General features: G+C 38.3%; 1 protein-coding gene across 3 annotated transcripts; it reads left to right on the top strand.

Moving 5' to 3' along the window:
* Positions 1–10,189: 10,189 nt before the first annotated feature.
* Positions 10,190–24,961, top strand: LOC121383016. Of its 3 annotated transcripts, none has more exons than XM_041512755.1 (4): positions 10,190–10,208; positions 12,537–13,165; positions 17,446–18,090; positions 23,799–24,961. In XM_041512755.1, the coding sequence occupies exons 1-4, from the start codon at positions 10,205–10,207 to the stop codon at positions 24,042–24,044; spliced, it is 1,524 nt and encodes a 507-aa protein (XP_041368689.1). In that variant the 5' UTR covers positions 10,190–10,204; the 3' UTR covers positions 24,045–24,961. The 3 variants fall into 3 exon arrangements, with proteins under 3 accessions (XP_041368689.1, XP_041368706.1, XP_041368698.1); XM_041512772.1 differs by lacking the exon at positions 10,190–10,208 and adding an exon at positions 12,239–12,339; XM_041512764.1 differs by lacking the exon at positions 10,190–10,208 and adding an exon at positions 12,240–12,390.
* The last annotated feature ends 300 nt before the right edge of the window (positions 24,962–25,261 follow it).

Genomic DNA, 25,261 nt, shown 5'->3' with positions numbered 1-25,261 from the left:
TTGTATCTCAATTGGAAAATTGGATATAAGCACGAAAATAAGATGAAATGAAAAACTATGACAAATCTTGAACTGAAATATGTATATTTTAAATAAAATCATAAATTATTTGTTACCTCCTCCTCCATCACTTAACATGTATGTGCATTTTATGTGCATGGATGATTATGGATAGCTAAAATGGTCTGCGGGAGAGAGAGAGAGAGGGGGGGGGGGGTCGAATACGATTTTTATGATGTGTAAAAAACATATTTCCACGATTTGCAATTCAATGAATGAAAATATAGTTTATAAACGAATTCCATAAAAATCGTATTCGAGAAAACATGACATTATATTTCGCTTGGTGTTAATATCTTTCGCTTATCCTATCGAAAACGCCAAGATATATAATATATTATTTCTTACACACCCGTGTAGGAGATCGCCGCTGTGTATCCAAATCGTATAACGTATGTTGGAGATCGTTTCTGAGAGGTCATGACCCAGTTCAGTGTTACTGTAAGGACATGTAAAGGGACGACATTGGAATACTGACGTCATTCAAATTCAAAATTAGCTGTATTATTACAATGCTTCGCCACATTAAAATGCTCGCTTTTCATCAATTTCATTTTCCGAGTGGTTGGCAAATGTTTTAGAGTGCTCTATGTTTTTAAGGAAAACGGATCTGTTAGTACAGTAGTGATTTGGTTATGACATGGTATGTATGCTTAAAGCCAAGTATCCATACGCTATGACCCAGTTAGGCTACGTTCTGTAACATAATTTAGTTCATTATATTGTTTACATTTTTATTGTTTCGAGGTTTGTAAGAAATAGAATACTACATTCATGTCCGTTTGATACCATTTATCTTACGAGTTGTTTTAAAACATTGCTGCATTTGCCATTCTTAAGGGAAATCACCATAATCAATTTAAAGCTGTAATCACGCCTGCTCACCATAGTATATGTTTTACTAAAGCAAAATACACATATATACAACTACAGTTTATATTACACTTATGTTTTTGCCTCCAACGGATATCGCCTATTGCCTATTTGCAAATTAATTACGACGTCAATTCAAAGGTGCATAATTCTTTAAGACATTGTACATAATTATACTATAGTAATATTTTTTATATATATATATATATATATATATATATATATATATATATATATATATATATATATATATATGTTATAGCGCGTAGCCCGAGATCTATTACACCCGTCACTCAACGGCCGCAATAACCTTGGTCTATCTAGACAAATCTCTCGGAAAAGGATGATGTAACTAGCTTGTAACACGCCTCCATTACAGATTTATATTGTAGCTTTATTAGTAATGTTAGTGAAAGTGTTACTTTTTAAAACAATGTTCTAACTTACTATACCGTGACCTGTAGGCGTAAGTTTCTTCAGCCATTCAGCAATCGCTAAAATTTAGGTCAGACACGTCCGTGGTCTATGGGATACACCACGGGTAAAATTAAAGGGACCGACACCAAAGCGTGGTACAAATATATATATATATATATATATATATATATATATATATATATATATATATCGTTCATTTAAGAATTGACCAGTTATTTTTTGGTTCATGCAAGTATGAACCGAATCAACGATGTGCACACTGTATGACTCCGCGTACTGGAACATACAAAAGTGTGCATGTCGTTTTGGGGGGTTCATAATTGCATGAACCAAAAATAATTGCGGTCAAATCTTATATATGTAATTAAATTTATATGCATACTTTAATAATACATAACTGAATTTATTTTGTTTAACTTTAAATACACCCGTAGTATTATTTTTGTAAACTTAATTGATACTTATGTCGCGTAAGAATGCAAACTTTCATTCACTACAATTTGAATCAGGTGATTTTTTAAATGACGTCATGTGGAATTGTCCTATTCGTATTTAGTGTATATATTTTTAATGTGAATGAAGGGGACGTGTCAATCTGATTAAAATTAGCTCTACTGGGTCTAGCTAATTTTAATTAGATTGGGGACGTGTCTAACATTTATGCTGTCGGGGGAACCGTTTAATTTTCGCCAATAGCTGTAGAACAACGCTTACAAGTAAGTTGCAGGCGTGAAGTGTCTACATTTCTTTGGCTACCGACCGAGTCTCATTTCATAATTAGCGAAGAGGGTTTGGTTGGGTTTGTTTTTGTGTTGTTGTTGGGTTGTTGTTGTTTTTGTTATTTTTTTAGTTTAGTTTTTTTTTTTTTTTTTTTTGGGGGGGGGGTGTTTGTTGTATTGGGTTTTTTTAAATCAATGTCTACTCTGCTATAGCATTTTCCATTAATCTTATTTATTTATTTTTAATTATTATTATTGCTTTTTATATATCCTCGTAGGGTCGTGAAGCGTCCCATTAACGGGAAAATGGCTACAACGCACACGCATTGTAATCGCACGATCAATTTTATTATTTTATCTATTACCTTATTCAATTAACTACAAATATCAATTAATAAAATGTTTATAACCGCACCAGTGTATTCCATCGATAGATAAAACACATGCCACAGTTGAATTGTACATTCCAAGGCCTGGATCGGAAATCGTCCTATAGGTAACATGGGCTTCCATACTTCGTTTTTGTTGAAAGAATACGCACGTCACGTGGCCTGACCCAAATATGAAAGCAGACGTGACAGAAGGAAGGAAGGAAATTTTTTATTTAACAACGCACTCAACACATTTTATTTACGATTATATGGCGTCGGACATATGATTAAGGACCACACAGATATTGAGAGAGGAAACCAGCTGTCGCCACTTCATGGGCTACTCTTTTCCATTGGCAGCAAGGGATCTTTTATATGCACCATCCCACAGACAGGATAGCACATACCACATCCTTTGATATACCAACCGGCCTCGGTGGCGTCGTGGCAGGCCATCGGTCTACAGGGTGGTAGGTACTGGGTTCGGATCCCAGTCGAGGCATGGGATTTTTAATCCAGATACCGACTCCAAACCCTGAGTGAGTGCTCCGCAAGGCTCAATGGGTAGGTGTAAACCACTTGCACCGACCAGTGATCCATAACTGGTTCAACAAAGGCCATGGTTTGTGCTATCCTGCATGTGGGAAGCGCAAATAAAAGATCCCTTGCTGCTAATCGGAAGAGTAGCCCATGTAATGGCGACAGCGGGTTTCCTCTCAAAATATGTGTGGTCCTTAACCATATGTCTGACGCCATATAACCGTAAATAAAATGTGTTGAGTGCGTCGTTAAATAAAACACTTCTTTCTTTCTTGATATACCAGTCGTGGTGCACTGGCTGGAACGAGAAATAGCCCAATGGGCCCACCGACGGGGATCGATCCCAGACCGACCGTGCATCAAGCGAGCGCTTTACCACTGAGCTACATCCCGCCCCACAGACGTGACAGCAACAGGATTCTTTCGTTGTTGACAATGTTGATTATTTAGATGCAGGAAGGTATTAATATAGCATATGATTTTAATCGATGCTACTATTTAAATGAGAGCACAGCTGAATTTCTAGTCCAATGGGAGCTTCATATTTGGTCACGTGAAGTACATTTATATCCGATAAAGTACTTCAGACATTCACTTTATAAGCGGTATTGCTGCACGAGATTTTGGCTCTGCTCTAAGACAGTTAGAGGACGAGTAACAATACTTTATCGGCGTATAAAGGTAGTGTCGCACGAGAAAACGCTCGGCTAACGCCTCGCCTTTGTCTCGTGCGACACTACCTTTATATGCCGATAAAGTATTGTTACTCGTCCTCTAACTATTACATAACGGTCGTGTATAATGCATTTTGTATAAAATAACTTTTTACCTGGGGTTTTTCCTCATGTTTTTTTTTTTCACTCACGATTTGAACAAAGATGAAGCAGGACGTGTGCGCTTGCTCTCTCGAGCTACCCCCCCACCTGGGGGGACTCATTGCTTCTTACGGAGTGTTACTGGAGTACCGCGTCACGTACACCGGGCCACGGGCAACCGTGACCTTGGTGTACGGTGACCCGGTTAAGAAGCCAGCGAGGAAGAGAAGAAGGAGGAAGACCGACGCGCCAGGGATGGACCGGGGGGGTGCAAAACCGGCAGCTCAACTGCCGGCGGCGGCCCTTTACGATGATCATCCCCGGCACCGATCTACACCGGCGAAACTAGAGGATCCAGCTCAGCCGGAACCAACAGTGGAACCACCAGGGGAAGACCTTAACCAGGCGGTTATGGAGTCGCCCCCACAAACTCCTCTGAACTCAGCCTCGGGACTCCTACGATGCCACCTCCACCTAGGAAGAGTGCCGCAGTCGAGTCCCAGGCCCGATCGGTAGCCGTTGCGAAGCGGAAAGCGATTGCGTCACCAGGAGACCAACCAGTCAAGCCAGGACCCCCGACGCAAACCGCCGAAACCTGTTGTTGAAGCTGAGGAGCAGTGGTCACTCAAGGCCGGCAAATTACCAACGCGCTACTCCCAGCTAGTGAAAACTAACATCGAGGACGTCCGGAGGTTATTCACCCAACCAAAGCTTACCTCCTTCATGCCGCTACCGTCAAAGCCCTTCAGAGGGAGATTTCTCCGTCCACAGCGTCACGATGCGGGATGGCCATGGAGTCTGTCTTACCGTACGCCGGAGTGGGAGCTACAATCAAGCACTGCTACTCCCAGAAATGGATAACCCGACCCTCCATCGAGTCATCAAAATCGTAGCCGGGAAAGAGTACCAAGCATTAGCCAAGTTGATTGCAGAATCCACTTACCGGCCGGGCATCCCGCATCTTGACGCCTCCAACTTCATCGGCTCACCGTGACGTCCTCCCCTTTGCCAACCTCCTTCACCTCCGTGAGTACCAACCTCCTTTTTTTGGGCTAGTTAGACTTTAAACATTTTGGAAGCAGTTCAAAAGTCTTATGTTTATTTTTTTTATAAGTAGTCTAACGCATTTTACTTTGGCGCCCGTTCAATTGCTCAAAATCACCTTAAAACTTTTCGGCCGAGCAGTCTTACCTATTTTGGGTTTAAAACTTAGAGTCCGGACATGTCTAGGTATGCAGTTAATCTTCATAGACTTAGGTAAAAAACAGGCTTCACCGAGGAATCGAAATTCAGCCAATCAGAGCACGGCTCCCACTCGGTGTACTTCAAGCTTTATGAAGTGTCTGCTATTTGGTCCGCGCTGGCGTCGACCGTACTAAATGGCTTTTTTCCAAATTCTGCCCACTTCAAACTTACCCCCCCCCCCCCCCCCCCCCCCCTCCTGCTCCGGAGTTAGTCACTGGCGATGTCAGAGGCTAAATCCGTGGTGGGCGTGCCTGAACCATGATGGATAGGGGCACGTAAAATTAGTTCCCATTCCATTCATGTTTTTTTCTTCATCGGTAGCAAGTACTTCCTGGTTCAGAATTATTGTGTTGTCAAAGTTCATGCGTGCGCAGATTCGTAATAAACAAGCCGTACGTAAAATAGGACGCTTCTTGACTTAGGACGCCTTTCGATCTTTAGTGATACTGAGTCAAATTAAAAAGTTGAAAAAGTCAATGAGTTTTGAAAGCTGGTATTTTTCAGGAATAAATATTGTAATGGCAATGTCGACACTCCATTTGAAGCCCATTACAGCCCACGTGACCCAATCCATAGCACGTGCACAGCACCTTTGAGGCCTCTGTGGCGCAGTGATTAACCATCGAACTACAGGTTGGTAGGTACAGGGTTCGCAGCCTGGTGCCGGCTCCAACCCAGAGCGAGTTCTTAAGGGCTCAGTGGGTAGGTGTAAGGCCAATACACCATCTTCTCTCTCACTAACCACTAACCAACTAACAACTAACCCACTATCCTGAACAGACAGCCCAGATAGCTGAATTGGATATAAGAACGAAAATAAGTTGAAATGAATGAAATTGAGGCAAAACTGGTTTTGCACGTGCCACTGGTCAGTTGACTACAATAGCACACATGTGTTCATCGTTACTTGCTCACAGTAGTCTGACACAACGAAAAAAACCACATTAAAACTACCTGTTTATTTAATTGCATGTTTTATTATTTTACGTGCGATATACTTACTATTTTGTTTTGGGATTTTACGTAGCGCCTAAAATGCACACTGTGAGATGCGGGGCGTTATGGTTTGTTAGTTTCACTAGTACTGTTTTTCAATGTGACCTAGACTGCGGAAATTTCCACTGGTGCATTAGGTAACGACGCGTTGAGTCGATGGATTAGTGTCACTCGGTGAACTCAAGGGTTTTCCAAATACCAGTTGTTGTTTTTTGTCAACTTATTTTCGTGATTATATCCAAATTAAGGTTCAAACACGCTGTTATGGGCACACACCTCAGTTATCTGGGCTGTCTGTCCCCCCCCCCCCCCCCCCCCCCCAAAAAAAAAAACCCACAAAAAAACATACATTTTATTTACGGTTATATGGCGTCAGACATATGGTTAAGGACCACACAGATATTGAGAGAAGAAACCCGCTGTCGCCACTTCATGGGCTACTCTTTTCGATTAGCAGCAAGGGATCTTTTATATGCACCGTCCCACAGACAGGATAACACATACCACAGCCTTTGATACACCAGTCGTGGTGCACTGGCTGGAGTGAGAAATAGACCAATGAGTGTCTGTCTAGGACAGTGGGTTGGTTGTTAGTGGTTAGTGAGAGAGAAGAGGGTATAGTGGTCGTTAACCACGACACGACCGAGGCCGGTCATATTAGTTAAACAATACAATACTTCACGACTGAGGTGTTGTTCGTGAAACATGCATTTATTTTATTTTCAAATTAAATCACTATAGGTAAAAATTAGATGTTAGTGGTCTTTTTAACACGAGTTGGTGCAAATAGAAGGAAAAACACAAGAAAGTGGGTTTGTGTTTTATAATTAAAACTATATTCCCTGGAATATTTTTATTATTTAAGCATATAGAACAGAAAATCCAATTACGTTTGGTGCATATATGACGCCGCACTCCGCATTGGTTTCACTACGCTGGCTTATCCAGGTCAAAAACAAAGCCATGATTTTGAAAGTGGAACACTTTTGACGGGCTCGTACCGATCTCGGTTTTTGTCGGCTTATCACAAGTATAGAATTCCCCAACAAGAGATCACGTGAGATTTCGCAATTTAACTGTCTTGATTGAGGGGTCGTCTCATATCTCCAAAACATATTTATATCCATAGAGGTATGGTACAACGCCTTTCCAGGGGTCGGTGAGTGGGGGATTTGCCTTGAAATTTTGACAGTGGCCAGCTGTTGGCATACGTGTTACATGTAAGGGGGTGTTACTAATTACGTAACGTTCTAGGGGAAGAGGATACTGTGTTCGATTTACGTAACATTTTTCAAGACTATATGTTATTTTTATTCATTACTTAGACCTAAAAAGGTGTTTTTTGGAAATGCGCTGTCAGTCTAGGATCGATCCCCATCGGCGGGTATACAAAAAGACCATGGTATGTGATATCCTGTCTGTGAGATGGTACATATAAACAATCCCTTGCAAAAAAAAAAAATGTAGCGGGTTTCCAAGGCACGTGTGCAGGGATTTCAGCGGGGTTGGGATTATAGTGAAGTTTATATGGGGCCATGCTTCCCCAAAAAAATACATTTCAAATTTTTTTTTAAGCTTGGGCAAGTAAGGGTTTCGACCTCCAATACCCTCTCCCTGCACATGCACCCGATTCCTCTCTAAGATTATATGTCAAAATTACCAAATGTTAGACATCCAACAGCAGATGGAAGAAAGGATAGGATATGTTTTATTTAACGACGCACTCAACACATTTTATTTACGGTTGTATGGGGTCGGATGATTATTAAATCAATATGCTTTATCTTTGATGTCGTTAACCCCCCCCCCCCCAACTTTATCCTTTCCAAACGAAATAATATTTATTTGAATTTGTCGATTTTAACACGTAAAATTAAGAAGTGAAAACGTTCATTGTCTACTTTAGTATATTTTATTTTAAAAATATATACATGATTAATGTGTTACTAGTATACAAACTAAATTTGCACTCCCCAAGAATATGCACTCCCCAGTAATTAGTATACGTATAATTTGCACTCCCCCAATTATTATTATACGTATAATACGCACTCCCCTTGAATTAGTTGCACTTCCTTAGTTAATATTATACATATAATGTGAACTCTCCACTACTATGTTTGAATACTTCAATGAATACAATCCACATTCATTATTAGTCCCTTATCGGTCCAACTGGAAGGAATATCTATAGGTTTCATCTCCGTTCTTCTGTCTGTGCGTCTGGAGTCTGTTGGTTCGTCTGTCCCACATAAAGTTTTGTGGATAGGTTTTTTCCCACAATGCCTCGAGATATGGAGCTGAAATTTGGTATATAATTTTATCATATACCATTATATATATGAAAGTTTGACTTCATGATGATTTACACATTTTGACCAAATTATGATCCTTGAACATAGGGGATACGGAAATTTGTTTTTCGGACTTTTTTTTGCAATGCCTGGAGATACTGAGATTAAATTTTGTATATAGCTTTGTCATGTACTGTTACATATCAAGTTTAACTTCCATGTCAATTTACCCATTATAAACAGAGTATGGCCCTGGAACGTAGAAAAAAAAATTGGGCCCTGTATGGGACATGTATTGCTTTAGCAGTACTCCCAGAATGTTTGTTATACATATAATCTACACTCCACATTCTATATTATACACATGATTTACACACATTTTATTATAAATACAACCTACACTCTGCATTCATCAATATAAATGTATTCTGCATTCCCAAATATGACTATATATATGGTCTACACTGCACATTCATTATTATACATATAAAACGGTTGTCTAGATTATATGTATATATAATGAATGGGGAGTGTAGATTATACGTATAATAATGAATGTGGAGTGAATATTACATATAATAATGAATGGAGAGTGTAGATTATATGAATAATAAAGAACAGGAAGTGCAGATTATGTGTATATCAATACATGTAAGGTGTAGATTATAAGTACATGTATAATAGTGAATGGGGAGTGTACATTATATGTATACTAATGTATGGGTAATATAGAATATTTGTCTAATATTGAACGTAGAGTCGATTATGTGTATAATAATGAATGGGGAGTGCAACATATATGTATATTTAAAAGAACAGCGTGTCATTTGGCAGGATTGTCAATTGTTAATAATGAATGGGGAGTGTACATATATATGGTATGTATAATAATGAATGGGGAGTGTAGATTATATATATTTAAAAACACAAAGTTTTATTTCGCAGGATTGTCAATTGATAGCAATCATTGGGGAGTAATATTATATGTATAATAATGAATGGGGAGTACAGATTATATGTATAGTAATGAATGAGGATTACATATTACATGTATAGTAATGGATGGGGAATGCAGATTATACGTATACTAATTAATGGGCAGTGTAAATTATATGTCTAATAATGAAAGGGGAGTACAGTCGAACCCGGTCTAACGGTCACCTGTACATAACGGTCACCTGCCTATAACGGTCACTATAAATCCCCCCAATGCATTTCCTTCTATATTTGACCTGTACATAACGGTCACCTGTCCTAACGGCCAGCGGTCACTATTTTCCACCCAAAATCACAGGTTGAACTTGCTATAACGGTCACAAGATGATCGTCGTAAAGACGTTTTTTGCTTTATGTTTTGACGCTGGTTATGTCTTTACTTTTTCAGTCATCTTAAAAATTATAAATTAAATGTGTTTATATGGCCATGTCATGTAAAAGCTTTGGGTTTATTTTCTGTCAAAGTAAAGTTCCATTGTAATTCTCTGATGGTAATTGAAAAACAAACGGATACTCAGTAACTTCCGTTACTGGTGGGGTAATTTGATTGGTTCTCAGCATCCTCACTGAATAGTAGACGACTTCCCATTGGCTGTACATAATGTAATCTGTATGTATGGTCGCTCTATTGAGTCTCGAGAAACTAAACAAATGAGGTATTATGTTAGGTGTTTCATTGTGTCTAGCCAGTCATGATTGTTAAATAAACATGAATTGTTGAAGGCGGCGGTCATTGCAGATGTCCTGTGTTCGGATTATTTAAGCGACTCCTGATCTTATTCAGCTGTAATCAACGGTCATACTCCACTGAAGGATTAGCGGTGACATAAAACAAACAAATGAGTCAAACATGTCACATGGGTAATAACCTTCAATTACACAAAATATCTTCTGCAAGTCAATGTTAGCGTTTGTGAAATATATCAACGAATACGTTTGCATGCAAAATGCCACCGAAAAATCGTACTTTAACGTTAGAACAGAGAATCGACGTTATTAACAAATCTGAGAAACGCACTTTAAGTGCGCGAAAGATCGCCGATCATTTTGGTGTAGGACGTTTTCAGATTAAGTCTATTTTAAAAAGGAAAGCTGATGTTCTGGCCGATTTTGACAATAATGTTTCATCCGAAAGAAAAAGGCAGAAGAAAGCAACAGGCAATGACGACATAAACAAGCTAGTGTGGGAATGGTTTAAAAATGCGACATCTTTTTTTATGAGTTGTGATATTCTTTAATATATGCGTTCTAATTTTGAACTTGTATATACGGGTCACCTCTCTATAACGGCCACTTTTGTTAGGTCCCTTGGGTGGCCGTTATATACAGGTTTGACTGTATAGATTATACGTATAATAATGAATGGGGAGTGTAAATTATACGTATAATAATGAATGGAGAGAGTATATTATACATATTGTAATGAATGGTGAATGTAGATCATACATATAATATTGAATGGGGAGTGTATATTATATGTATAATAATAAATGGATTGTGCAGATTATATGCATAATAATGCATGTGGAGCGTATATTACATATTATAATGAATGGGGAGTGTAGATTATATGAATAATAATAAACGAAGAGTACAGATTATGTCTATAACAATGAATGTAAGGTGTAGATTATAAGTATAATAGTGAATGGGTAGTGCACATTATATGTATAATAATTTATGGGTTGTATAGAATATGTCTAATAATGAAAGTAGAGTACATTATGTGTATATTATACGTATAATTATGAATGGAGAATGTAGATTATACGTATAATATTGAATGGGGAGTGTGGAATATACGTTATACGTATAATAATGAACGGGTAGTGCCTATTATAATAATTTATGGTAATTTATGGGTGCTATAGAATATAAATCTAATAATGAATGTAGAGCTTTGCAATGCTATCTCCACATAATTCCTGTCATATTAATGGGAAGTAAGGGAAGCAAGTGATGGGAGATGAGATTCTGGGATCCATGAATGTTTTGCCCTCCTTGGACCCGCCCCTGATACACATAGCCATCTAGGTTCGCCACTGATATTTCTGATATTTATATTAACTTTTACAAAATGCACTGGCCATACAAACATCAAAACATTCTTAAAAAATATATAGTGCTTAAAACATTATTATAATCTACGTGTAATATAAACTGGGGGAGTGCATATTATTCAGAGGGAGTGCATATTATACATATAATATAGACTGGGGGAGTGCATATTACATGTATAATACGCACTGGGGAGTGCTTATTCTACGTATAATCTTGACTGGGGAGTGCAAATCCAGGGGAGAGCAAATTATATGTGACACCAGTACCGGCTCCTACAAAGAGCGTGTTTTAACCACCCAGTGGGTAGGTGTAAAGCCACTACACCCTTTTGTCTCTTACTAACCACTAATAATTAACCACTAACCCATTGTCCTGGATGGACAGACTAGATAGCTGAGGTGTGTCCAGGGCAGCATGCTTGAACCTTATTTTGATAGAAGCACAAAAATAAGTATAAAAAGGCTCTAGGGCAAGTTTAAAAGCAGTAATAATTACTATGCTTACATATTTTTCTATTATATTGTTTTTAAAATGTGTTGTGGTCTTGTAAGTAATTCAGATGCCTTAGTTGTACAACCAGATGTCCAACTAAACGGAATGAAGATAATATTTCGCAATAGGGGAAAACTATTTCTGTAAACCACGTTTTTCCTCAGATAATATCAAAAGGTATCCTTGGTAAATTTACATCCGCATTCTGTTCATGTGTTTAGCTATGCGCATGACACTCGTATAATACAGTATATTCGTTGTTGTTATCGATCCGGTGTATTAGTCACTAGCTACCGAGGTTTGTCTTTGCACACCTGTTACCAACACTACTAGCACGTGGTTGTACCTGAATATTGAATTTGGCGAAATCACATAACTGGGCGTTATTATTGTGCATAGTAAAAATCTGACTAATACTGTCGGTCGCGATTTGTTCCTGGTTCGTTGTTTGGAAATACGTTAGGGTTTGGTCGTATTGGTTTTCAAACCTGTATGGATTTTCTTTTTTACTTCCTTCGAACTTTTCAAGTATCCTTCATTCTCTCGTGTAGGGCAGACGTGTTAAAGAGTTGATCGTGTCTTGTGATTTTTACCTGAGGAGTATATTTGTTGTATTGTCTCTTGTTTTTCTTCTAGAGATTTGGAGTAAAAAGAACAACAACATGGATTTGAAGATTGCTATTTTTTTCATCTTAACGTGCGCCAACTTGTTAGCGTTCGGGGAGGACAAGACATTTCACAACAAAGGCGTCTACGTCAAAGTCATGGGAACGGCGGGAACCATCGTGGCGTCGCGATCGTTTAACATAGACGCAGACGACAAGAAGGTCACGGTCACCTTTGTGGAACTTAGTGAAGTTAACACAACAAATAATGCTCCACTACCTAACAAGACAATCGCCTTGTCAGAGAAAACGTACACCCTAATGGGTCCAGTTGACGAATCTGTTGGCAGTCTAAAAGCTGATGTCGTTACAGCTACTGTCACGGGGAACCCGGCAATCGAAATTAAGACGTACATTTTCAAGGATGCAGGTGAAATTGACTTTTCTGGAGAGAAAACCCAAATAGCCGTTGGTGATGTTAAATTCAGCATTAAGATTAGTAGTTATGTATTCAGTACTGACCCTGCGACCACGGAACTCCAACTGAAGGTGAAGGTTAAAGGTACGAGCGCGACTCCAACCAATATGACATCAAACCCGGGAACTGATGGAATTGCCTTTAATCTGGGCGACGGTTCAAGCATAAAGCTTTCGAAAAAGGTATTAAACTAGAAGTTTTAATTCGTTTGTTTATTTGTCTGTTTATGCTTTATTGTTTGTTATTGGTGTTGTTATTGTTGTTGTTTTTGTTGTGGTTGTGGTTGTTAAATTTTAGTCTGACGAAATTCAGATATCAGATTGTACTCCACTTTTTCGTTATAAGATCTGATATTAATATACTGCTGACCTCTAATTTTTAAAGTCAAGCTGCTGCTGATTTATCTCGGCGGTGTTTTGATTGGTCGAATGAATGGTGATCTGGAAACGGGATAAGATTGGCTTTAGTCAGATCTGCGTGTTAAGACAGACCGTATTTTTAGTTTCAGTTCCTCTTGGGGGGGGGGGGGGGGGGGGGTGGTAAAGCTCAGAGTGTGCGTGCATGTGTGTGCGCGCGCTTGTGTAGTGGTGTATTATCGAATTGAGAATACTGTTGATACATAGGATGAAAAATTGTTCAGTACGTAGAGGCATTTTGGGGTATTTTCTACCATATTTTAGTCAGTTGCTAAAAGATCCTAGCGTTTGCATGTTGAATGTGGGCTTTTGGAGAGAGATGATGATGATGATGATGATGATATTGATGTTATTGTTCTTGATGTGTGTTTTTATTTGTGTGTGAATTAGGGAGTTTTGGGGCTGTATATTGTATATGTATGTACAAATGTATATGTAATGTATGTATATATGTATGTATGAAGGGGCAAAACATGTCCCAGTGGTAAAGCGTTCTCTTGATGCGCGGTCGGTTTAGGATCGATCCCCGTCGGTGGGCTCATTGGGTAATTTGTGCACCAAGACTGGAATATCAGATACCTTTGTATGTACTATCCTGTCTATAAGATATAAAAGATCCCTTGCTACTAATAGAAAAATGTAGTGGGTTTTCACCCCATGACTATATGCCGATGATTAATAAATAAAATGCTCAAGTGGTGTCGTTAAACAAAACAACTTTTAATTTTGTATATATGTATGTGTTTTTATGTGTTTGAAATGTGTATGTATGTATGTATGTATTGATATACAAATATCTATATATTGTATGCATGCATGTATGTATGTATTCCTATGTATACTACAATTTATCTTTAGTGTATGTTACAAAATGGGAAGGGTAAAATTGCTTTTAAACAATTGCTATTCTTTTCAGTTTATCATGCTCGGTAAATGAGTCATTCTACAGAAAGTGTCACTTTTATGTCCCTGTACAATTTCTTTTTTATTTATATATAGAAAAATAAATTTGTTGTCTTTAACGATACCTTATTAAGTTACATTCTCTGGTTACCATATTATAACACCATGTACAAATGTGAAATACAAGCTCAAATGCACTTTTTAAAAATCGTGTGTGTTCGCTATGAACGGATATCGTCAAACGTATACGCTTGATTCGTCGCCTGTGCCGCCATAGTTCGGCAAAGCACAAACGACAGCCTGTTGTTAGTTTCAGTTAACGCGTGCGTTTACCGATTTCAAATTGTAGGGTTCGTCTCAAAAAATTAAAAGAGAAATCTTGCGCTGTACGAAGAACGTTCGGTTGAGGATACGGTACTAGAGTTTTTAGTTAAAACCTGTTTGATCTTGACAACGTATTATCGACAGTCGTACCTTCCTATTTCAGAATTGATATTTTATAAAGTGTTAGTAGAACTTTAAAAGTTTAGTTTGTATACTAGTAACACATTAATCATGTATATATTTGGGGAGGGTATTGGAGGTCGAAACCCTTACTTGCCCAAGCTTAAAAAAAATTGAAATGTATTTTTTGGGGGAGCATGGCCCCATATAAACTTCGCTCAACACAGTCTATAACCCCAACCCCGCTGAAATCCCTGCACATGCGCCTTGGAAACCAGCTACATTAAAACATTTTTAGCAAGGGATTGTTTATATGTACCATCCCACACAGGATATCACATACCATGGTCTTTTATATACCCGCCGATGGGGATCGATCCTAGACTGACAGCGCATTTCCAAAAAACACCTTTTTAGGTCTAAGTAATGAATAAAAATAACATATAGTCTTGAAAAATATTACGTAAATCGAACACAGTACCCTCTTCCTCTACCCCTAGAGCGTTACGTAATTAGTAACATCCCACGCGTATGCGAACAGCTGGCCACTGTCAAAATTTCAAGGCAAATCCCCCACTCACCCCTGGAAAGGCGTTGTACCATACCTCTATGGATATAATTGTTTTGGAGATATGAGACGACCCCTCAATCAAGACAGTTAAATTTGTTCAAAAATTGCGAAATCTCGCGTGATCTTTTGTTGGGGAATTCTATACTTGTGATAAGCCAATGAAAACCGAGATCGGTACGAGCCCGTCAAAAGTGTCCCACTTTCGAAATACTGGCTTTGTTTTTGACCTGGATAAGCCAGCGTAGTGAAACCAATGCGGAGTGCGGCGTCATATATGTACCAAACGTAATTGGATTTTCTGTTCTATATGCTTAAATAATAAAAATATTCCGGATACTGCCGCTTTAATAATATCATCCTGTCATAGCATTTTTTTCTCTCTGGTAATCAGCTTTGATAGAGATTTTATTCGAGATTAGCGAAAAATGTCATTGGTGTTACCTGTCCCTAGCATAACACTATACATAACATGCACTGTTAAAATATATAACTGAAGGCATAACACTGAATACCTTTAATGTAATACATACTGATGGCTGACTTACTCACTAAAGAAGGAATCTTGTAAATATTTTCTATATTCAAAAGATGGTGGGCAATATAAGCTTGTCCCTAGAGTTTTATGTCATTGGTGTTACTGTATATACTTGTGAGAAAACAAAAGAAACTAAATGCTCTCTGGATGAAACATTCCACCGGTAGATATCGACCATCGAACTTATTTCTCAAAAACATCAGACAAATGAACAGTTGTGAATAGTTTTCTTTAAATGTCATGAATGTGTTGTCAAAATATAAAAGTAGGTTTGTTCACTGTCATTGATGTTACGATCGTATTTATGTAATGGTTAATAATTTTAAGAAACCTTTTGTATGTTGTTGTAGACATTGTATGTCTGCTACAGCATGCACTTTTTCAGTTTTCTCAACTGTTTGTTTAAAGAGCATGAATTAATTATGCACTTATTTGTCATTGGTGTTACCTGTCATTGGTGTTACCAGGTACTGAGTAATACCATTGACCATTAGTAACACCAATGACAATGCGTTTGAATAAGATGCCGTTTTCCTCGCTTTGCATATTTTTAAAGATGATTTGAAAATTAAAGGGACTTGTGCAGCATCATAGCTGCATAATGGCACTTTGGGTAAAATAAATGTTTTGCTGGAATGTAAAGAGTATATCTCCAACGTCCCTAACTGCATTATGCTTGGTTCGCGCAATTAACATCCCATTTGTTGTCGTCTGCTTGTCGTTCATTTGTGAGATTTTTCTTCACAGTTAGTGAAGATTTCCATTAACAATAAAGTTCAGACAAGTAAGTATCTAAATACAAAACTTTAGAAACCCCTAAAACCATTAAGTTTACTATAGTCCGTCCCATCCTTCTACAATTTAAGTGTGGTTTTTTTTTTTTTTAATAATTCCAGTTTGGTCTGACGTAAGAAGACAAGTAAAAGTGTTTTGGAAATAAAAAATAAATACTCTTTTTGTGTCCAATTGTGACAACAACGTCAGATATGTTATAGTAACGTTATATAATAATAATATACTCTTTATTATATAACATTATTATAACATATCTGACGTTGTTGTTTGGGGTTTCTTCAGCCGCGCGTTAGCCTTTAGGTTACACGCCACGCATTTCAGTACAATTTCTATGTCAGAATATATTCTGTGACAAATACAACACTGTCGAGAGGGTCATGTGACTACTAGTTGTAGGGAGTGTTCTCAATTGACAAGTACCGTGTAAAAAATCAACATAAGTCGACCACAAAGTTGTTCAGTTAACAACCCCCATGCCGTGATCATCGCCTCGTGTTGCTGTTATACAAGTGGCACTATACCAGTTGTTAGCAGGTTTTAGTACTACATATAACAAGTATCTTCAAACCAATGGATTACTTAAATACTACAAAGGTCATTTTACGTGTAAACATAAAACATTTGGTTTTTTAAAGCATATATATATATTAGAGTTTTGTAGTAAAAGAAATTATACGGAACTATTTCCTAAATCGGACTATATTAAGCTTCTACAACAAATAACGATATGACAAATGGTGGTGTGGTGCCTTTATCTGCATTTTTAGTAGTCAATGTTTTATTTTTGTTCTTTTACAGGTGAAAAAGGACAGCACCTTTGAAGCAATGCGAGAAACATTCCCGACACTTGACGAAGATACCTTTATATTCCGTCTGCCAAAATTCACCACTGACGTCGCATACGACCCAGTCATCACTATCAACCCCAATATCATAAGGATGATTAAAGCCGAGGGTGTGGAAGTCACGGTCAAGGCAATGACGGGGACGATCATAGCCTCCAGGTCAGGGAACAAAGTGACCATGACCTTTGGGGAAGTGCTAGAGATGAATGAAGAAACTGTAGTAAATAAATCTAACTTCACCGACGTCATCTTTATCGTGGATGACGTCAAAGATGTGAACATCTCATCCACAAGTATCATGGCATCCATGGTGACGGCTACAGGCACGGTGATGGGTGGAACCTTGGAGGCAAAAATCTTCCTTGTCAAGGGCGAGGGTGAGCTTACTGTTGGGACTGGCGACAGCGCCGAGAAGACAACCGTAATGAAAGGGGACGTCAAGGTCGAGCTCCAGCTGTCTGGATACAATCTGACGGAGAACAATGGAGTGGACGTTACCATGGAAATCAAAGGTCAGGACGCCACACCTAAAGTGCTCAGTGGGAACAACACGGCGTTTGATCTCGGCAACAAGTCGACGCTGTTCTTGTCAAAAATGGTATTGCATTATTTCTGGTTGTTATTTATATACATGTAAATAGCTTTGGCTTTTAAGAGTTAAGCTGTAGTGTAAACGGTTATAAGACTGATCTCATTAATTGGACCCATTGGGTGTTCCCTCCATGTTTCAGCCACTGCGCCACGACTTTCATATCAATGACTGTGGTATATTGTATACTGTCTGTCGGGAAAATGCATGTAAAAGACCCTTGTTGTTAATATGCAATAGCCTATGTAGCGGCAACGGATTTCCCCCCTTAATTTGTATACCAAATGTCTCAATTACCATGTTTAAAACGAGCTAAGTTGTCTTTAAACTTCCTTTCCATTATATCTATATGAAGGCTTTCCAAAAGTAGGCCTACTCTGCGATGTATTAAGTGGAATGTTTTTAACAGCATCCCAAGCATTGTCGAATCAAATTACCTACATTCATTCATGGTTCAAGCACGCTGTCCTGGGACACACCTCAGCTATATGGGCTGTCTGTCCAAGACAGTGGGCTAGTTGTTAGTGGTTAGTGGTTAGTGAGAGAGAAGATGGCGTAGTGGTCTTACAGCTACCCATTGAGTCGTTAAAATTCGCTCTGGGTGGGATCCGGTACCGGGCTGCGAACCCCGTACCTACTAGCCTTATTTTCGATGGCTTAACCACGACACCACCGAGGCTGGTTCATCACTCAACCATTCGACACGTGATTACATCTACAAAAGGTTCGACTCATCTGAGTTAGGCACGTCCTCCAAATTCCTCAAGAAATGTGTCTAAGACAAGGGTGAACCTTATCTAAATGCGCCAATTCGATTCTTTAATTTAATTTATATAAATGTAGGACCCGAAAAACTAATAAATCTTAAAATGTTTAAGACCAGATATTATCCAAAGAGAGTTGGGAAAGGACACCGAGAAAGAACAAATGTCCCTTGGCAACTTGACTTATATAATAGTATTATATTTTATATAATGTGAAGAGTACTGTTTTTAAGTACAGCAATCGATTGATTTTGTTAAAGTACAAAAGCTAGGTATTATATAATAGATCCCCAACCAAAGAAACCAAATTAATTATTTAAACATTGGAGACCTTTAACCCTTTTTGAACTCTACTTACAAAATGGCGTCAATATGTATTGCAAATACAATTAAATATGTTCTGGATAAATTAATAAACAAAACCCAAACCGGTTTCATTAAAGGAAGATGTACTGGAGAAAATATTATATTACTTCTTGACATCCTGTTATACCTTGAAGAACATGATATTAATGGATTATTGCTAAGAACTGATTTTGAAAAAGCTTTCAATTATCGTCAACGTCCCTAACTGCGTTATGCTTCAAATTCCGTTCACTTTGTTTTCTCGTGCACGGTTAGCGCAGTCAACATCCGATTTGTTGTCATCGGCATGTCGTTCATTTATGAGGTTTTCTTCACAGTTCAGGAACATTTTCATAAACAATAAAGTTCAGAAAAGTAAGTATCTAAATACAAAACTTTACAAACCCCTAAAACCATTAATTTTACTAAGTCGTTTTTGTTTATTCCTTAAAATTACCGATATGGGGTCCACATGACTCGTAGAAATCGACTTAAAATGGAGAAAGATGAATTAACATTCGGTGCGTGTCACATGACCTCACATGTGCCAGATCAACAAGGCCAAAGCATTTAATTTTTACGATTTTTAAGACCCCTGTTGTTAGAATTTGTTTCAATTATTACATTCGATCTGCAAAAGGTATGCTACATTTTTGTCCCTCTATTGTAGTGAATAATATTCATAATCCATTCATAATAATTGTAAATAATTTTGAGTATATAAATTGTGTTAATTATGAATCAATTCATTAAAAAAAAGAGAGATTTTTCAAACTATTCACTGGTATAAACGTAATGCCTATCAGTACTGACATCAAGTTTTAGCGATGTGTGTTGATAAAACGCGGACCGGACCAGAACGCTTGACAAATTGAATTTATCCATTTAAAAAAATATTTAACTAAGTGTTCGTCAACTGTGCATAGTTAAGAAACATATATTTTTTTATGTAGTGGCCTTAAAAATGGAAAATGACGAACCGCACATTCGTGTTACGATACTTTTTGCAAACGCATGCGCCTGAACGCAATTAGAAACGTCACACTCTTTCCTGTTTACCGTATTTCCGTAAATATCGTATTCGTGTTTCTGTCGTTAGGTGAACGCAGTTTGGGACGTCGATGGTATTTATCTTAGTCGTTTATATATATACTACTCAAAAGAATTTAAGGGTCAAAAATGTATAACCAAATAAGTTTCAGAGTGTATTAGATTGATGATGTAAACTACACCAAAAATTTAATTTATTGTTCCATATTTACAAAAAAAACACAAATAAACGTCACTGTATACAAGAAAGTCACATGACATGGTGTCAAAGTTGAAGGTTGTCAAACATGGATTTTACATATTAGAACATTCGTTTAATAGTGTGTGAATCCACCCCTGGCGCGAATACACTCGACACATCGTTGCCTCATGCTGTTGATCAGACGTCTGAAGAACTCTTGGGGAATGGCCTGCCACTCTGCCATAAGAAGTTGACCCAGATCATGAAGGTTGGCCGGAGGGGCATGGTTATCTCGAACTCTCCTGCCTAATTCGTCCCAGGCGTGCTCTATTGGGGCCAAGTCAGGCGAATATGCTGACCAATCCATCCTGGCGATACCTTGTTGTCTGAGAAAGTCCGTTACCACCCTGGCGCGGTGGGGTCTGGCATTGTCATCCTGCAGAACTGCCCCGCCGCCAATCTGCTGAAGGCCTGGGAGAACCAACGGCCGGATAATCTCATTCAGATAGCGGATTCCATTCAGATTGCCATCCACCACATAGAGGGGGGTCCTGTGGTGGATAGAGATGCCGCCCCACACCATGACGCTGCCACCACCGAACCGGTGACGTTGTCTAACGTTAACGTCAGCGAAGCGCTCCCCAGGACGTCTGTAGACACGAACCCGACCGTCGTTGAACTGGAGACTAAACCTGGACTCATCAGTGAACATCACTCGACCCCACTGAACACGTTGCCACCGCAGATGAAGTGTGCACCAGTGACGTCTGGCCGTTCTGTGACGTGGTAGGAGTGGTGGTCGAACAGCCTGGCGACGGCAGCGTAGATTATTGGCTCTCAGACGATTGCGTATGGTTTGATCAGACACTCGAGTTCCAGTCGCAGTCCGCAGATTGTCACGTACTCGGCGTGCAGTGGTTGTGCGTTGACGTAGAGCCATATTGGTGATGTAGCGGTCCTCTCTATTTGTAGTGCTTCGGGGTCTTCCCGAACGTGGACGATTTCGAACAGAATTCGTTGCTTGGTACCGTTGCCACAGTCGGCCAACGACACTCTGACTGACACCAAGTCTCAGAGCAACATTTCTTTGCGTATTGCCATCCTGAAGCCAAGCAATAGCCCTTCCTCGATCTTCGATAGTCAGTTGACGTCGTACCATTGTCGAATTTGGAGTGTGCACCGTACACGAACGCAAGCTTCAATTATACGGAAATTCAGCATTGGGAACATGGAATACACATGCAAAGCGTGCAAATGAAGCGCTTTGTGAAAAAGCAAGTTATGGGCACTTAGCAGACCTTTCGCTTTCGCCCTAATTTACGTGCAAATGTAAGCATGTTTTCGCCATTAGAACTAGTCGACAGTGTCAATGACAATGGATTTTAATTCATTTATGGGTTGCTTAGACCCACTTTCGTCAAAATGGAACAATACCATGCGTGACATTATGGTCTAGCTAATATAATTGACATTCAGAAAATAATGTCGAAAATATCGTCTGACCCTTAAATTATTTTGAGTAGTATATATATAAAGGTTTTTTTTAGTAGACATATTTAACTTTACAACATCCATTAAAAATGGATAAATACATTTTAGAATAATTCTCTATCTAGTGTAATTTAAAACTGAACAAAATCTTTTAAATTAAAAAGTGGTTGTAGACAAGAGGATCCTCAATGTTTTTTTATCCTGCAACCACGGTTTCTATTGACAGATTATGATGACCGATTAAGGGGGCATACTTTTAGTACGTACGCATTTTGGGGGGGTGGGGTGGTTGAAAATTTAAGAGCCATTTTGCGTACGCTTGCGTACGGCGGGGGGGGGGGGGGGGGGGGTGTTATTAGGGTAAAATTAAAAAATATATATATAGTTAATTTGATTATTTACTGACGTTCTAGATCGTCGGCGCCTGTTTTGTTCGCCATACTAACCCTTTGCGTCATTCCACTGCATGACCTTTGTGTCATTTGACGCACGCATGCATGGCCAAGAAAATGGCCTCCGGTGGTGATAATTATGACAAATATTCCCAACTTTTGAAATGTATTAAATGTGTAAACCCAACCAAGAAGGCGGGCGAGGTTCAGGAACTATTAGTATAGTATACCATGATGACATCGACGGTGGCATTGTCTACATTTATTGGTACTGACTGACGATCTTTTGCGTATGTACGCAAGGGGGGGGGGGGGGGGGGGAATGGGCACTGGCGTACGCATGCGTACGGGGGGGGGGGGGGGGGGGTGCAAAAAATCGGAAAATTGTGCGTACGTACTAAATGGATGACCCCTAAAGTAAAGTCATTTATATATATTATGCAAAACCGAAATCCAGCCTGTGCTGGTGCGGTATGCAAATTTGTTCACGATTATACATGTATTGTCCATAATTAGTCCTTATTTAGTCATTTTGTTTGTTTCTTGTTTATGCATAAGTTTTGCATCCAGTTCCGTATGTGGAATGTTTATATGCAATAAAGTTTTTATCTTTTTATCTTTATCTTTTTAAACGTGTACTAGCATATTATGACTTTTGACGTCAGTCATATGACGTCACACACAAAGCTACATTACAAAATTGCTCATTTGACCTCTAGGTCATCGTACAATGTAGCCCGAGTACTTTGACTGTAAGAGAGCTAGACGGACATTTGGACAGTTATATGTGTATATAACTGTCCAAATGTCCGTCTAGCTCTCTTACAGTCAAGAGTACCCGGGCTACGTACAATGTGGCTGAAATAACAGAAATAATAGCTTTCCCCTTAATTTTTATGGTCTGCATGATAAAGATAATAACTAGTTACTGACCTCGGATATCTGCTTTATCCTGTTCAGACCGAATGAAAAATTCCCATTCTTACCTTCACAGGATAAAGCAGATATTCGACGTCATTAACTAGTTATTCTCTCTCTATATATATATATATATATATATATATATATATATATATATATATATATATATATATATATATATATAAGAAGTGTTTGCAATTATAATGAGAAACTCGATTAATATTAATGGTATCGGCATTCATGGTGAAGAATATCTAATTTCACAATATTCAGATCACACAAATTTCATTATTGACGGTTGCCCCGTTTCTCTGCACAGTACATTATCGGTTTTAGACTATTATGCATATATATATATATATATATATATATATATATATATATATATATATATATATATATATATACACACACACACATATATACACATATACATATACATATACATATATACATATATACATACACGTCTTTAAAGGCCAAAACACTTCAGACTTTCTAACCTTAACATGATTAGTGTGATGAAGATGATGATGATGATTGTTATTGTTATTATATTATTTAATTTTACAGATTACTCTTGATACGACAGCACAGAACATGACTGCCTCTTACCCTAAGGTGAAGAACGGTGCCGTATTCCAGTACCGTTTCCCGAATTTCAACGGCAAAACTCTGACCTATGACCCCATTATCCGGTTAGGCAATATGACGGAGACACCAGGTGGCGGCGGCGGCGGCACCGGAAGCGGGTCCATTCCGATATTCAGCAGTGTTCTTATCGTGTTGGCTGTTCCTCTGTCACAATTCTTCAAATGACATTCTCACATTTAAAAACAAAGACACTAAAATACCCCAAATAATACGCATATGGTTACAATAATTCTTATAATAACTCTTTCTTTTTTTACAGAATGATGTTTTAAATTGTTTTGCAATAACATATATTAGAGGGTTAAAATGTTAATATAGCAATGTATCGGGTGCCAGAAGCGTTATTGGAAAGTAGGAACCAATTTTACAAAGTGTCGTAGGCCTAGTTTTGCAAGTAAATGTAAAACGGCGACTAAACCAGTCTGTATTGTCAACAAATATAGTCTGAAGTACACTATATCATTTTTCTTTTGTCCTCACGGTGCTCTATTGACCGGAATGATGAAACGTTATGTGTAAAATTTGATGCCAAACACATGCAAGCGTAAACTTCAGATGTTTTGTGAAATTGGCTCCAGACTCGAAATAACCAGGGAATCTGTGAAACCTATGCTGCCCACTTAAATACTATAAAATAAACTCCCGCCACCACCCTTCCAATCCAATATACAAAATAATCAAATATAACATTTTCCAGGGGGAATATGTTCCCGCATTTTCTAAAGAGGTTATTCTCCTTCCTCTAACATTTGTTCCTACGAGCCTGGGAAAACCCCGTGCGTCAAAACTCCCTGTGGTCAAAACTCCATCACTTAAACAAATACTAAGTACTTGGTAAAAAAACTAAAACATTTCTAATATTGGAGCCATTTGTTTAAAATATTGACTCGCAGTTCTGGATTAACGCAGTTGTCGGGAAGACTTTAGTTAAATAGGAGGCAAATGTGATCATTAATACAAGAAAGCCATGTGTTTGCATAGTATGAAGTTTGAAGGACTGATTTATGCTATACAAGTGCTACACTATGTATATCTGTGTGTTATTATTTATATGTGATGGTGGAATAAAATATATAATTATATCATTTAGTTAATTTATCATTACATTTTTAATGGGGTTTTGACCGGAGGGTTTTGACTTGGATTCCTATGAAATGGCCCACGTCGTACGCATATGTTGCTTTGTGTATTTCAGATCATTGATTAATAATATAATGCTATAAACAACTGATTTACTTTTATAGTTTGTCAGTTAGTACCAATTTGTTGAGTCATATAGCTGTCACAAGTGATTAGATAACAAAAAGAAACACATAAAACCAATATAAGTTTGCTACATTTATTTACATGAGCAAATAATAATCATACACTCTCGTACATTT

The sequence above is a fragment of the Gigantopelta aegis genome, chromosome 2, assembly GCF_016097555.1.
Source record: "Gigantopelta aegis isolate Gae_Host chromosome 2, Gae_host_genome, whole genome shotgun sequence".
NCBI classification, from domain to species: Eukaryota; Metazoa; Mollusca; class Gastropoda; order Neomphalida; family Peltospiridae; genus Gigantopelta; species Gigantopelta aegis.
The sequence above is the reverse complement of the archived record's forward strand: the minus strand, read 5'-3'. Positions and strand labels throughout refer to the sequence as shown.